Below are 12,830 nucleotides of genomic sequence, written 5' to 3'. Positions count from 1 at the left end.
ACCTAGATTCCTTGTGGCCTTATTTGAGGCAACAGTAGCAGAATCCATATTGAGTTCGATATCATGGCAACCTAAATCTTTGGCTGGGATCACCAGCAGTACATTTGGGTGAGGCTCAACTGAAGGTTGCATTCCTTCATACTTGTGGATAGTTCAGAGAGGCAAGCGGAAATGTGTGTGACCGTGGAGTCATCTGGCACAAAGTAACTGTGCTTCATCGGTGTAACAGTAGTATGAGAAGCTGTGAGAACAGATAACATGGCCCAGTGATGTGGTGTACATGGCAAATAGGAGTCCCAGCACCAGCCCTTAGGACACCTCTGTGGAGAGGCTATGATTTGAGGACAGCTGACCTTGCCCTTGATACATGCTAAGAATGATACCACCAGACTCAAAGAATGTCTGGAAGAACTTGAGACACATAAAACTAAATTATTTATCTAAGAGAGATGTTAAATAATCATCTTTTTGAAAAAAAAAAATGCTAGCTGGTGCCTGCACAAAGATTTTTAGATTTACTACAAAACAAAAAGAGATGTCCATAATCTCTTCTGAAGATATCTTCTGGCTTACTAGAAACAAAATAAAAGAGTAATTTTGAGCTTGGCTTTTTCAGATTTTGAGGTTTTGCATTTTGAAATTTAATGCATATTTAATTAGATATAGTCCAATTACCATATTAAAACATAACATTTCAGAAAACTTGCAATACATTTTTTTCTCACAAATATGTGAGTAATCACCAGATTAAGTTTCATGGTGATATCGGCAAGCTACATTTTTTGGCCTATTCACCTGGAGTGTCTCTTGACCCTTATAATAAGCCTATGGCAGCCATGTTGAAAAAAACTCATTTCCCAAAGTCAGATTTTACTAGATTTTTAGTATGTCATTTAGCAGGTCCAATAGTAATAGAATCCATAAAAAAACCTTTTGTATCAATTTTTTTGGGGTTAAACCCTAAATGTACTCGCCTATAGGGGTCCCTGGACCCTATGTCGAGCCCTGTTTCTTTTTAAAAAAATACAGGTATATATATTTTAACTCGTTAAGACACTGCGTTATAAATTTGCTGTTACCAGGATGGCAATGACCAATTTTTCGTGCATTACTAAAGGCCCTGTGTGATGTCATACAGTAATAATGTAGTACTACGTTTGTTAACTTTTCAATGACTATTACAGCGAGCCACAGGAGGTACGGCGTGCATTATGGGGCTACGGGGCTTTTTATGTCTTTATTGAGAGGATAGCGAGGGATGATGACAGGAAGCCAGCGGGAGGAAGAGATGAGGGAAGATTGGGAAATGACCTCGGTCTGGACTCGAGCCCGGGTCCCCGGTGTAACAGTGCAGTGCCCTACCGTTTGAGCCATGGCAGGGCCGAGAGTCCTACAGAGACTCTATGGACTCATACTTGCTTACAAGCAATTAATGCACCGGTAGCATATTGCCCCATGCAATATTTTTCATCATTGGTTAATTGGTTAATTACTTGCTGTGGAAGTTGTTTGGAAGTGCCAGGGAGAAAGCAAAAGTCTACCTGGGAAACTCCAACTCCCACTGTCATTGTTGACCCAGTACTCCACAGCACACAACAAAATTGCATTCATGCCTCACCCGTGCGAGGGGGAAGCCCCCCAATGGCGCCCCAAAGGAACAGTGCGGCGGGACGGAACCATGCTCGGGGATACCTCGGTCATGGAGGACATTTATTGCAAGCTACACATTTCCATTTCACCATTTATTTCTTCCAGCAGACATATCAGGTTCATTTTTGTCAACAGTAAAAGTAAACCACACAAAATGTGAGACAAAACAAAACATTTGTGGCTACTAGTCTGTGGACAAGCTACAGCAGGTACAGCACATATCCACCGAAGACACTTAAATACCAAATCTCTTCCAGGTAACATTTCATTGGACGGTGTTCAGTTGCATGAGGTTATAGGGGTATACTGAAGTGGTATCTAGGCAACCAAAGACCAGAAGTGTCAACCCCAGCAGGTTCAGAAATGACAGTAAAAAGTAATTAAAAGTTAGCACATTTCATCCTGCCAGCCCCTGAATCAGCAGATAATATTAACCCACTTGTAAGTTAGACTGAATAGCACACTGCACTTTGGTACTGAATACTGCACTTTACTGTGTTTATGTTGGGTTTTTTGTCAACCTGTCTTTTTGTCCTATAGAGGGAGGGGAGGCGGCGGGGGGGGGGGGGGGGGTCGTGTTTGTCTATTGTGTTCTTGTTTATTGTAATGTCTTTGTAATTGTATCAGATGCACTGAAAATGGCACAGAACAAATTTCCGAAAGGACAAATAAATAATCTATCCACTCAAAAGGGTTAGTGGACAGCCTACATAATGACCATCAATCACTCCATTAGTTACTCAGTGGAGTGAAGTCACCACTTCGTTAAAGAATAAAATGTGGCAGTCTGTGAAGGTGCTCATTCACCCAGGTCACCATTTAAAAAAAGAAAGTTTTGTTGAATGACTAAGGACTAAGGAGTAGAAGTCTCTTCACATTTCAAAAAAGATGCTGAAGATGATTTAGGCCAAAATGTCAATCTTGTTCAGGGGTGTCAAACTCAAATTGACTGGGGGGCAAAATCAAAATCTGGAACGAACTTGCGGGCTAAACTGTTTTTTTTGTTGTTGTTTTTTAATGGACTAAAATTGTGCGTGCATGCACCTAATACTCATAGCTAACTACTCACACACACTCTTTCCCATCATACATACAGTATATGCTCAAATGTGCCTGCTCATATTGTGTTGTATATGAGTGTAAGCTATTTCATTAGCCTGGGACCACTCATAGTCCTTTGGCACACCAAATTTCAACTGTAATACGTATTTCAGATTTGAAATCTTGCGGGCAGAATAAAATTACTCTGCGGGCCAGAGTTGGCCCCCGGGCCTGACTTTGACATCCCTGATCTAGTCTGTCATGCTATCCTGATGAATAGATATAAGATTTGCAATTGAGAGCGCAGCTTTTCTCTAAACAAATTAAAGCTACAAGGAGGTCCAGCTGCCTACAATGAAGAAAATGTTTTTTTTTTAACTTTCTGAATCTGCCAGGGTTGACATTTCTGGGGATACCTGTGGTGAATAGCCATCAAGAGATGCAGCGTACTGAGGAAATCACCAAAGCCACTCCATAACCCAGATCACACACTTGGCAAATGCTGCTACTGATGACAAATACCAAACAACTTAAGACAAATAATCACCCCAGTGCAGCAATGACTACGGTATACAGTAGGTGAACACAGCAACTCAGTAAGTGCACAACAAGTACAATGTTCACCTATTATTAATAACGAATGTTACCCAATAGCTTTCCTTCTGTTGGCTTCACATCTTCAGAATACCCACTCCAGGAAAGAGGTGAATAAGCAGAAGCAAAAGCACTCTTACAGTGTATCCACCTGTTTAGGTAGAGGGGAATAACTGGTGTGAAATCTATGTTAGCTCGTGTACTAGTGTTGTCATTTCATCAGTAAGAGTACTTCTACATCTACGGTATACACCTCTGCTCCAGGTTGCTACATCGATTTAGCAAATTTTAATGCCAAAGTGGAAATATTTTTCAAAGGTTCTCCAAATCTGTACAGTATAAAGACTATTTTTAAGAGACGTAAATGTACACTGAAAACCACTTAGAATCGACAAGAAAATCACACTGAAAATACAGTACAATAATCAACAAGTTTTGCTCACAAGAAACCAAATTGAAATTGTATGTGACAAACAAATGACCATTTACAGTATAACCACATAGGAACATGTGTTTTTTGACACGAGATAGCATGGCACTAATGTTAACAACACAAAAGTTTAAGTTTTCCTTTCATCAATATAGTTTATAATTTATAATTTATAACAACACAAAAGTTTAAGTTTCCCTTTCATCAATATAATTTATAATTTATCATAACACAAAACAATAGCATGACATGCAACTGTAAAGTTGAATTAGTACTGCATTTACTCAAACGGATCGAACATGTGTAAACATTTCGGCATAAACTCCGCAAATACAACATACAAAACGCACAACACTGACTTCTTCAGCAGGAATGTGGGCTATCCTCTATTCCTCCTCCATACATTTCGCTATTTCCTTAAGCCTCTTGACAAACTCCTGAGCCTCCCGGTCTCCTTTCCTGGCATCCAGTAGCTTGATGATGTGCTTTTCTGGAACAATAAAAACAATAACAAAAATATTTACAGTGTATCTATTATTTATTGAAGGAAAGAAAAACAGACAAATACTGGAAAGGTGGAGGACATGTTTGTTTGATGTTAGGATTATGTCAATTTTTAGGCTAGGGTTTAGGGTTACGGTACATGCATACTGCGGGTTTGCGTGCACGGGGCGGGCGGGGACGGGGGCAGCGCAAGTGCGAGAGGTACCTAGGCTACAGTGGTCCTTTTCACACTGTACAGTCTGTGTACGCGTTCCATTCGCAAGAAGCCCAGCCTTTCACCCATGTTTTGGGCCATTCATTTCAATAGGACCCCGTTCATAGCCTGTGCACGCCCATACAGAAAGTAGACTTGAGTTCTGCTTTCAAGTTACAATGTGAACTTCTCTGGGCTCCAGCTCACGAGCCTGTCCATGCACCGTGCTGATATCACGCCTTGGTGTGCAAGGAATGATTTGTTGTCATGTTTTCTAACCGTTTCAGACTGAGCACGGATACATTTGGACCCATTTCGTCTACGCCCCGTGCTTGCAGTGTGCATGTACCGTTACGGTTATTCTGGATTTCAATTGACGTTAATGTCATTTCAGAAAGATGCTCTTCATAGTGTTATAGTGTAATGTAAATGTAGAGTAGAGAGAAGTTTTCATACCGCATGGGTTCTCCCGGGACAGGTGGAGGACCACGGGCTGCAGGGTTTTCCCGGTGGCAGTCGCAGTTGCTCTTCCAGGCCAGCAGAAGTCGCTTAGCGGCGCAACGGCCTCTCCAGCAAAGTCGTTGGTGGACAGCCAGTCGTAGTCCATCACCGTGAAGGTTATGCAGGCGTATCTGTGCCTATACTGCTCCGGACTGACATGGCTGAGAGAAAAAAATAGTAATAATCATTTTTTTTTTTCTAAATGAGTAATTTTAAATTGGTAGTTTCAATTTAGACTTAAGAATTTAATTTACATGTCAATTTTGTAACAATCAAAACCTACTATTTTTGGTTTGAGAGTTACATTACTTTTGAACAACACAGACCTGTTTTCTAACTGTCAAATGCAGACTGCAAGTCTAGGACCGCTTTCCTGCTTCGCATTGACCTGGCCAATTCAGTTTGCTTCTGTAGGCTGCTGTAAGGAAAACTGGCTTCATACTCACAAATAGAAGAGTTCATCAAACACTGGATGCAGAGTCTTCAGTTTGACCTGAGTTCTTTGACTTTTGGCGAAGGGGAAGAGGTGATGAGGGCACAACTCCACTATCACGAAGGGGTCACTCAAACCTGCGTGTTACAAACCACGGTCAGGAATTTATAGGCTTTTCATACACAGTTAAAACAATTATATGACCCTGCCGTGGCTCAGACGGTAGGGCACTGTGCTGTCACGCCGGGGACCCGGGTTCAATTCTGGCCCACAGTCTTTTCCCAATCCTTCCCCATCTCTCTCTCCAACTCACTTCCTGTCACCATCTCAAACTGTCCTATCAAAGGTATAACCCCCCGCCAAAAAAACCCAATAACGCTACTCTACAATTTCACTGCAAGTTGTAGCCTACAGTTCTATATTTAAGTGCACAGCATATTGAAAGGTGTAAATGCAACTCTTAGACAGTAAGATCACTTGGGAGAACATTTAAGTTGACTCTTTAAGTGTTTAATTAACACTGCAAAAAGTACTGAGCATATAAAATGACCTTGCATTTCTCTACACTTTTGAAAAAAACATCAGCTCATCGTTAAAGGTACACTGTGCAGGAAATTGTCAAAAAAGGTACAGCAACTATGCTGCTCATTGAAACTGGGCAGCCTATTGCCAAATTTGATGTTTTCATGAAAGTTTACTGAGTAATTAATATTTTCTAGCATGACCCAAGTATAGTCATTTTTGTAGCTAAAAATGGCTATTCCTGGAAATTCAAAATGGCTGACCATGGAGAAGATCCCCCTTTTCATGTATGAAAAGTGCATTTTTTCCAGTCATAATGAATACTTAGAATTTGATGGTGGTGGTAAGTATTCACGAAAAAGGTAACATTAGTGAATGGGTAGCATGAATTCTAGAAAAAAACAACTAAAAATCTTACAAAGTGTACCTTTAAAGGGACACTGTGCAGGAAATGGTCAAAAAAGGTACTGCAACTATGCTGCTCATTGAAACTAGGATGCCTATTGCCAAATTTGATCTTTACATGAAAGTTTGCTAAGTAATAAACTAATATTTTCTACTATGGTCCAAGTACAGTCATTTTTGCAGCAAAAAATGGCTATTTTTGGAAATTCAAAATGGCGGACCATGGAGAAGATCCCCCTTTTCATGTATGAAAAGTGCAATTTTTCCAGTCATAATGAATACTTAGAATTTGATGATGGTGGTAAGTATTCATGAAAAAGGTAACATTAGTGAATGGGTAGCATGAAGTGTAGAAAAAAACAACTAAAAATCTTACAAAGTGTACCTTTAAAATAGATACTGTAGTAGTCAAGTCAAGTAAAATGTGTGTGTCATGGCTTTGAGCCAGGTTGTGACAACACGTCTAAAAAAGTCCACTAGAGTATCCAAGTGAACATCCTCTCACCACCGACGTCATGAATGACCTTGAACTTTTGCACGTCTAAAGAAGTCCCCTGAGGCAAAGCAGACATCATCTCACCATTGGTGTCGAGGGCGATGAGGTCAGCACCGTGAAGGATCTCCACAGTCAGTCTCTGCTCAGGTGCGTCATAGTAGCACTTAACACTGATGCGGCCAAACTTGGTGTGTTTCAGTACTCTCTGAAACACATGGGTTAATCAGTAAAATAATTTATATTTTGGGTTATTTACATATATTTAAGAATTATGTATGAAAATAAACTATTGTGCTTGCAGATGCTTTCATGCAAAGGTTTTCAAATGAATTTCAGAATACAATTAAATTGACATCTGAGTTTGTATTGAGTATCCAAAGAGGAGTACCATCACCAATACAAGGGGCGAAAGCAACAACAACAGAAATGTTAGTAAGAATAGAAGGATATTACGCATAGGGTCAGCGTCTGTGTGTGCCCGCGCTCATGTGTGAGTGTGTGTGCATATGCATGTGCGTGAGAGAGAGAGAGAGAGAGAGAGAGAGAGAGAGAGAGAGAGAGAGAGAAACAAAGTGTGTGTGTGTGTGTGTGTGTGTGTGTGTGTGTGTGTGTGTGTGTGTGTGTGTGTGTGTGTGTGTGTGTGTGTGTGTGTGTGTGTGTGCGCGTGCGCACGTACGTGCATGTGTATGTATGCGTGTGTGCATGTTTGTTTTCTTCATGAGTGCACACCATTGAGAGTAAATAGAATGGTGCACACCTGTGAGTGTGATTAGACGGCTTGTTCATGGGAAAACATTTTGAAGAGGTAATGGACATACTACTACTCTCCTGACAGTCATAATCTTTAGGGCCTCTCTCATGCACAAGGCAGAGTGAAGAGTGCATGCAAAATGTTTTTTTTTTACAGTTTTATTTCACTTAGAAGCCTAGATGTAGTCTAACAACACTTTACTACACGTGTTGCTTCATAATACCTTCATAGGCCAAGCAGCTGTTATCAACAGCATATAAATCATTCATGATTGTTTCATGAGACATGCCTCCAAATTCACTTTATTTTAGGGATACATCTATTAGCACTAATACATACAATGTTAATGCCTGCATAAGTACCTTGTAAGGCATGTACTAAGCAAATGCTAAGGCCTACTAGGTCCTTACTAAGGTTAAATTGGTAATACATCCCTTATTGTGCATGAACAAGACATTTGCAAATACATGCCTAACAAATGTTTGATTTTGCTTTGTACATGCCTTACAAGTTACTTATACAGGAACATTGTATGTATTAGTGCTAATAGATGTATCCATAAAATAAAGTGTTACCAAACTTTCATTAAAGCCAAACCCTCCTACAATAGGAGAGTAGTTAGATGTAATTCATGACGTACATACAGTGGAAAAGTTGACCTACTCTCTAAAAACAAAATTAGGAGACTTTTCGAGGATCTTTGAAGAGATGGACTGGGTATGTTAAGCAAGTGGGTTTAAGATCAGATTTTGCTTGAGGCATCATCTTGGAATATATACTATGGTATGTATGCATGTTTTTTATTTCATTTTTATAAGCATTACATTGAGACTCCCCTCTATGTTCAAATTGGTTTTGTTTTCTCATTGTAATTGGGGGGGGGGTGCTGAAAGAAGGGCTTGGATAAACAATATTGAGATGGATATTTACCGGGGATTCCTTTGCCATAGACCATTTTATCTATACTTGTTTTAATAACCTGTTTTGGTTTTGGCAAGGAAAGTGACTTTGTAAACACTAAAAGGAGAAAATTATGGGATAATATCAGGTGGTGTATGTATCTTTAAAGCCTTTAAAGCATTAACAACATTTCATTTCTGTGGAAGACCTAACAACGACAACTTGTCAAAATAAAAGTAGCTGTTGCAAAGCATTGTTGTTTTTGTGTTAAACCTATGAATGTATAAAAGCAGCACGTATAGTAAAGGGTTACCGCTTCGTTTGTAAAGGGAATTACAGTGGCATGGGAAGATTAAAAGGGATGTTGAGAATGGTAGTGTGAGAGAGACTTACAGCGATACCGCACCATTTCTAGAAATATGCTAATTTTACACCTCGCCTAGAGTTAAATAATGGAATTTTACTTAACTTGTTCTTCCACCCCTTCCACACCCCTGTGTGTGTGTGTGTGTGTGTGTGTGTGTGTGTGTGTGTGTGTGTGTGTGTGTGTGTGTGTGTGTGTGTGTGTGTGTGTGTGTGTGTGTGTGTGTGTGTGTGTGTGAGAGAGAGAGAGAGAGAGAGAGAGAGAGAAAGAGAGAGATCTGCTTTTAGCTGAATGTATGTAAGAGTGAGCTATATGGTAAATACATGTGTAGTGATGTGTGTAATGTCTTGTGTATTCTGTATTTATACAGTACATGAATGCTACTGGACGCCTTGATTTCCCTCGGGTTTAATACATGAGCAATGATACTCAAGGCTACTTTACTCCACTAGCTAGCTGCTAGCAGGTCTCATATGATTCAATTATATATGCTAGCTTAGCAGTAGCGTTTGCGCTGCCAGACTCAGAGCATAGTAAAGCTCAATCATGTAACTGAAGGGGAGGTGTAAAATGAGCTTATTTCCAGAAATGGTGGGGTACCACTCTGAGTGACAAGTATGAAAATCCCACTGTGAGTGACAAGGACCGTATGAAAATCCCGACTGGTTCAATTCCAACGTCAGTCATGTCTAGGGCGTGGATGACGTCCATGCTGTGGGCCATCATGCATTTCACACAGGACCTCCAAAGAGGCCCTCCTCCATGACAGTAAAAGTTCTTTCCAATATGCGGACTCCCGTCCTCAGCCTGTGCTTGTGGCCTCGCCTTTCACCGACGCCCCGCCTCCATGGAGAAAACAATAAAGTTTCCCTGCCGTCAGCCTAGCCACAACAACTTTTGGGGGACTATTCTTCATTCACCATCGCGATAGCAAATGAGAAAATTACATTAGAATTGAGCTTTTGCGAGATATTGAAATACAATTCTGTTGTCAGTGACGTCATCAGGAGGCACGTGAGCAAGGGAGGACGGGAGTCCGCATATTAGAAAGAACCCTAAAATGTATCTGAGAGAGATTCAGAATGGTCCCTCACCCTTCACAGAACCAGATAGCCTTACAGTTCATAGGGCACCTCACTCTGAATAAACAGGGAGATGACAGGGAGGGCCCCAACTTGCAGACTCCTATCCGTGTTTTCTCATAATGTAGTGATCCAGTAACACGAAGATGACACGAAGACCAAGTGAACTCAAAAAAAGGAAACAAGAACAAAGAGGACTGAAAATTAAGGCAAAAGAGTAAGACAGGGGCCGACACAAGACAGTAGACTATTGTATCTGACAGGACACTCACAACATGGCGGACAGGAACGAGACCAGCGGAGACCAAAACTAGAAACGAAATGTCAAAAAAAGCACAGTTAATTAACACAGCAGACACACACACACACACACACACACACACACACACACACACACACACACACACACACACACACACACACACACACACACACACACACACACACACACACACACACACACACACACTTGGACCCTCTAGATACCAACTGAAACCTAACAGGCTATTTCATGACATACTGTAATTATCACTAGCACAATTCTGGATTCTTCTTCTGTGTTTTTTTGTCTGCCAACAATTTAAAATAATAATTTAATTAATTTATTATGGACATAATATGGACATTTTGATTCCAGGCCCAGCTAATAAACATATGAATCTTAATCTGTTTGAAAAAACAAACAAACTGAATTGTGTATAAGCTGATGCTTCAATGGGTAGTAGATTTTGGATGCGCCACCATCTCCAAAGAAGTGTTGGTTAAACAGAGAGTTCTGAGAGAGAAAGCTGTAGCAGTCTAATTGGCAAAATGAGCGTGTTACATAGTGCACTGCATAGTCTCCCTCCCGCCCACTCACACCATGCTGAGGACACCCACTGTCAAGTTGCTACTCATCAAGAGGTGCGAAGGCAAAACAGTCTTTTCATTTTTTTTTCATTAATTGCCAACCATTTTCTTTGAGGCAACGTAGCTCTCTCTTGTACATTTATCCAGGTGAAGAAGGAATCAACCTCCACTTTATTTCAGAGAGATTAGAGTATGCTACTGCCCAATGCAATACAAGTCAGTCTGGATGAAGAAAACCGTTAAATGCTATGCAAGGCAACTTTGTAATCTATTTTTTAACAGAACTTTGGATTATGAATGACCAGATATCCCTTTGTAAACAAATAAATGCATATACATAATTACTGTTTAGGAAACAGGAGCAGGTTATTACTGTAATCAATTCATTGATTATTTTGTCAATTATTTCAAAGTTTCCACCATATTACATTAAAAACCGCCCCGTTTTGTGTATTACTCATCTATGAAGTGCTACCAACAATAATCGTACTGTACCTGTTGTGAAATCTTCTCCAGAAAATACTGTTCAATCAACTCAAAGGATGAACACTTATTTTGACGCAGCTCTTCATCTACAGCCTAGGAGAAGAAAAGAGAAATTGGCCTTTTTCTCGTGACGTGAGACACCTTTGATTCAAAGCATTTGAAGCAGGCAGAAGTTGCATACAGTGGAACAGACATAAACATTAGACGCCACTGTGGTTTTCTGCCTGAAGGACTTTGCACACAGGGCACGATGCGAAAAATGCGATGCGACTTTGTGAATAAAACACCAGGCGAATTATTAGAGTGAAAAAAAAAAAACGTGCTTGATGTGCAAAGACCTTGAAACGAGCAGCCATTTAAACCTGCTTCACTTCAAAACGGAATTTGTTTGACAACATTTGCGAAAAGGCGAAATGTTAGCAGGTATACAGTCATATTGAACACATGGGATGTGGTTTGAAAGGCAGTAAAGGCTTAAACGTAGACACCTTGTAGTCTTCAGTTTTAAGGTCCTCCAGGGCAATGCCTTCCCCTCCAGCATTGAAGAATTGCAGCAACAACTGACAAGAGAGGAAGAGTTCAATCACTGAGGAAAGAGACACTTGCAACTAGCCAAACTGCAACACAAAGTATCTTAATATATTGTAATTGGTCAATTATCCAACCCACTGAGTAAGTAGCTAAACTTGTAAAGTTAAGTTAATTTGAGGCCTTGCTCTCAAACCACAGTTGCTGAGTTGACACAGTCAATTCAGTCCTCAGGTTGCAGTGTTCAGGACAACCATACTACCTATAAAGAACATCATCTGCTTGATGTATTGTCTGATGTGATGGATGGAAATGTAGAGTTTCATTGCAAAATAGTTTAAACGCCAACGCATGTGTGAATTCTTGTCATATATTTCACCGACGATTTTAAGAACATACTTTTAAACCTATATAAAATGCATTTTGCAATGCAATTTCAAACATTTCCATTTACCAAAATGTTCCAAAATGGATAAAAGTCATTTTGCAACAAAGCTCTTCATATGAATACAGACCTCCATAGTGTGTTGGAAGCGGGCGTAGAACTCTATCTGGACACCTCTGTTGTCCTTCACCGTGTCTAAAATCAGTCTCAAGAGCAGTTCCCACAAAGCCAAGAGGACCCTGTGGCAGAGCACACAACAGATAACAAGGATGACAATGCGATTGGAACTGTAATAGTAATCAAAATAATTAATTACGTAATTAATCTTGTGGAACTCATACAATAGCAGAGGTTTGACATGAATCTTGTAATGGAAGAGTTACCTGTTGAGATTTTCTTTGATGAGAGCTTCACTCAGTATGACCAACATGTCACTTAGGTATTTCATTAGAGGAGTTACTGCCTGGAAAACAAGTTAAGAGTTAGATTGACAAAAACAAACATAGGAACTAAACGAAGGAACTTTGGAACTACCTTGGTCTTACAAACCCACTTCATAAAGAAGGTCTAGACCTGCATAGTTGATTGACAATATGAGGTGTAACCTTGTTGAAGTTTGAAGCAATCTGATCATAGTTAACCCTTAAAAGCTTTCAACATCGTTGCTGATGTTTGGTGGTAACGTAGGCTAATACTTCATTTTAGTTGCTGAAGTT

At 40.1% G+C, this 12,830-nt stretch overlaps 1 protein-coding gene across 1 annotated transcript in view; it reads right to left on the bottom strand.

Moving 5' to 3' along the window:
* Positions 1-2,228: 2,228 nt before the first annotated feature.
* The window catches only part of baiap3 (BAI1 associated protein 3), a 30,705-nt gene continuing 20,103 nt past the window's right edge, over positions 2,229-12,830 (bottom strand). The window contains exons 27-34 of the mRNA XM_063217512.1: positions 12,498-12,577; positions 12,245-12,353; positions 11,690-11,761; positions 11,211-11,294; positions 6,854-6,974; positions 5,360-5,483; positions 4,869-5,074; positions 2,229-4,205 (exon numbers count right to left, since the gene is read on the bottom strand). Of these exons, the coding sequence (XP_063073582.1) occupies positions 4,102-4,205; positions 4,869-5,074; positions 5,360-5,483; positions 6,854-6,974; positions 11,211-11,294; positions 11,690-11,761; positions 12,245-12,353; positions 12,498-12,577 (900 nt within the window). The 3' untranslated portion in view covers positions 2,229-4,101. The remainder of the gene's footprint in view (positions 4,206-4,868; positions 5,075-5,359; positions 5,484-6,853; positions 6,975-11,210; positions 11,295-11,689; positions 11,762-12,244; positions 12,354-12,497; positions 12,578-12,830) is intronic.

The sequence above is a fragment of the Engraulis encrasicolus genome, chromosome 2, assembly GCF_034702125.1.
Source record: "Engraulis encrasicolus isolate BLACKSEA-1 chromosome 2, IST_EnEncr_1.0, whole genome shotgun sequence".
Taxonomy (NCBI): Eukaryota; Metazoa; Chordata; class Actinopteri; order Clupeiformes; family Engraulidae; genus Engraulis; species Engraulis encrasicolus.
The sequence above is the reverse complement of the archived record's forward strand: the minus strand, read 5'-3'. Positions and strand labels throughout refer to the sequence as shown.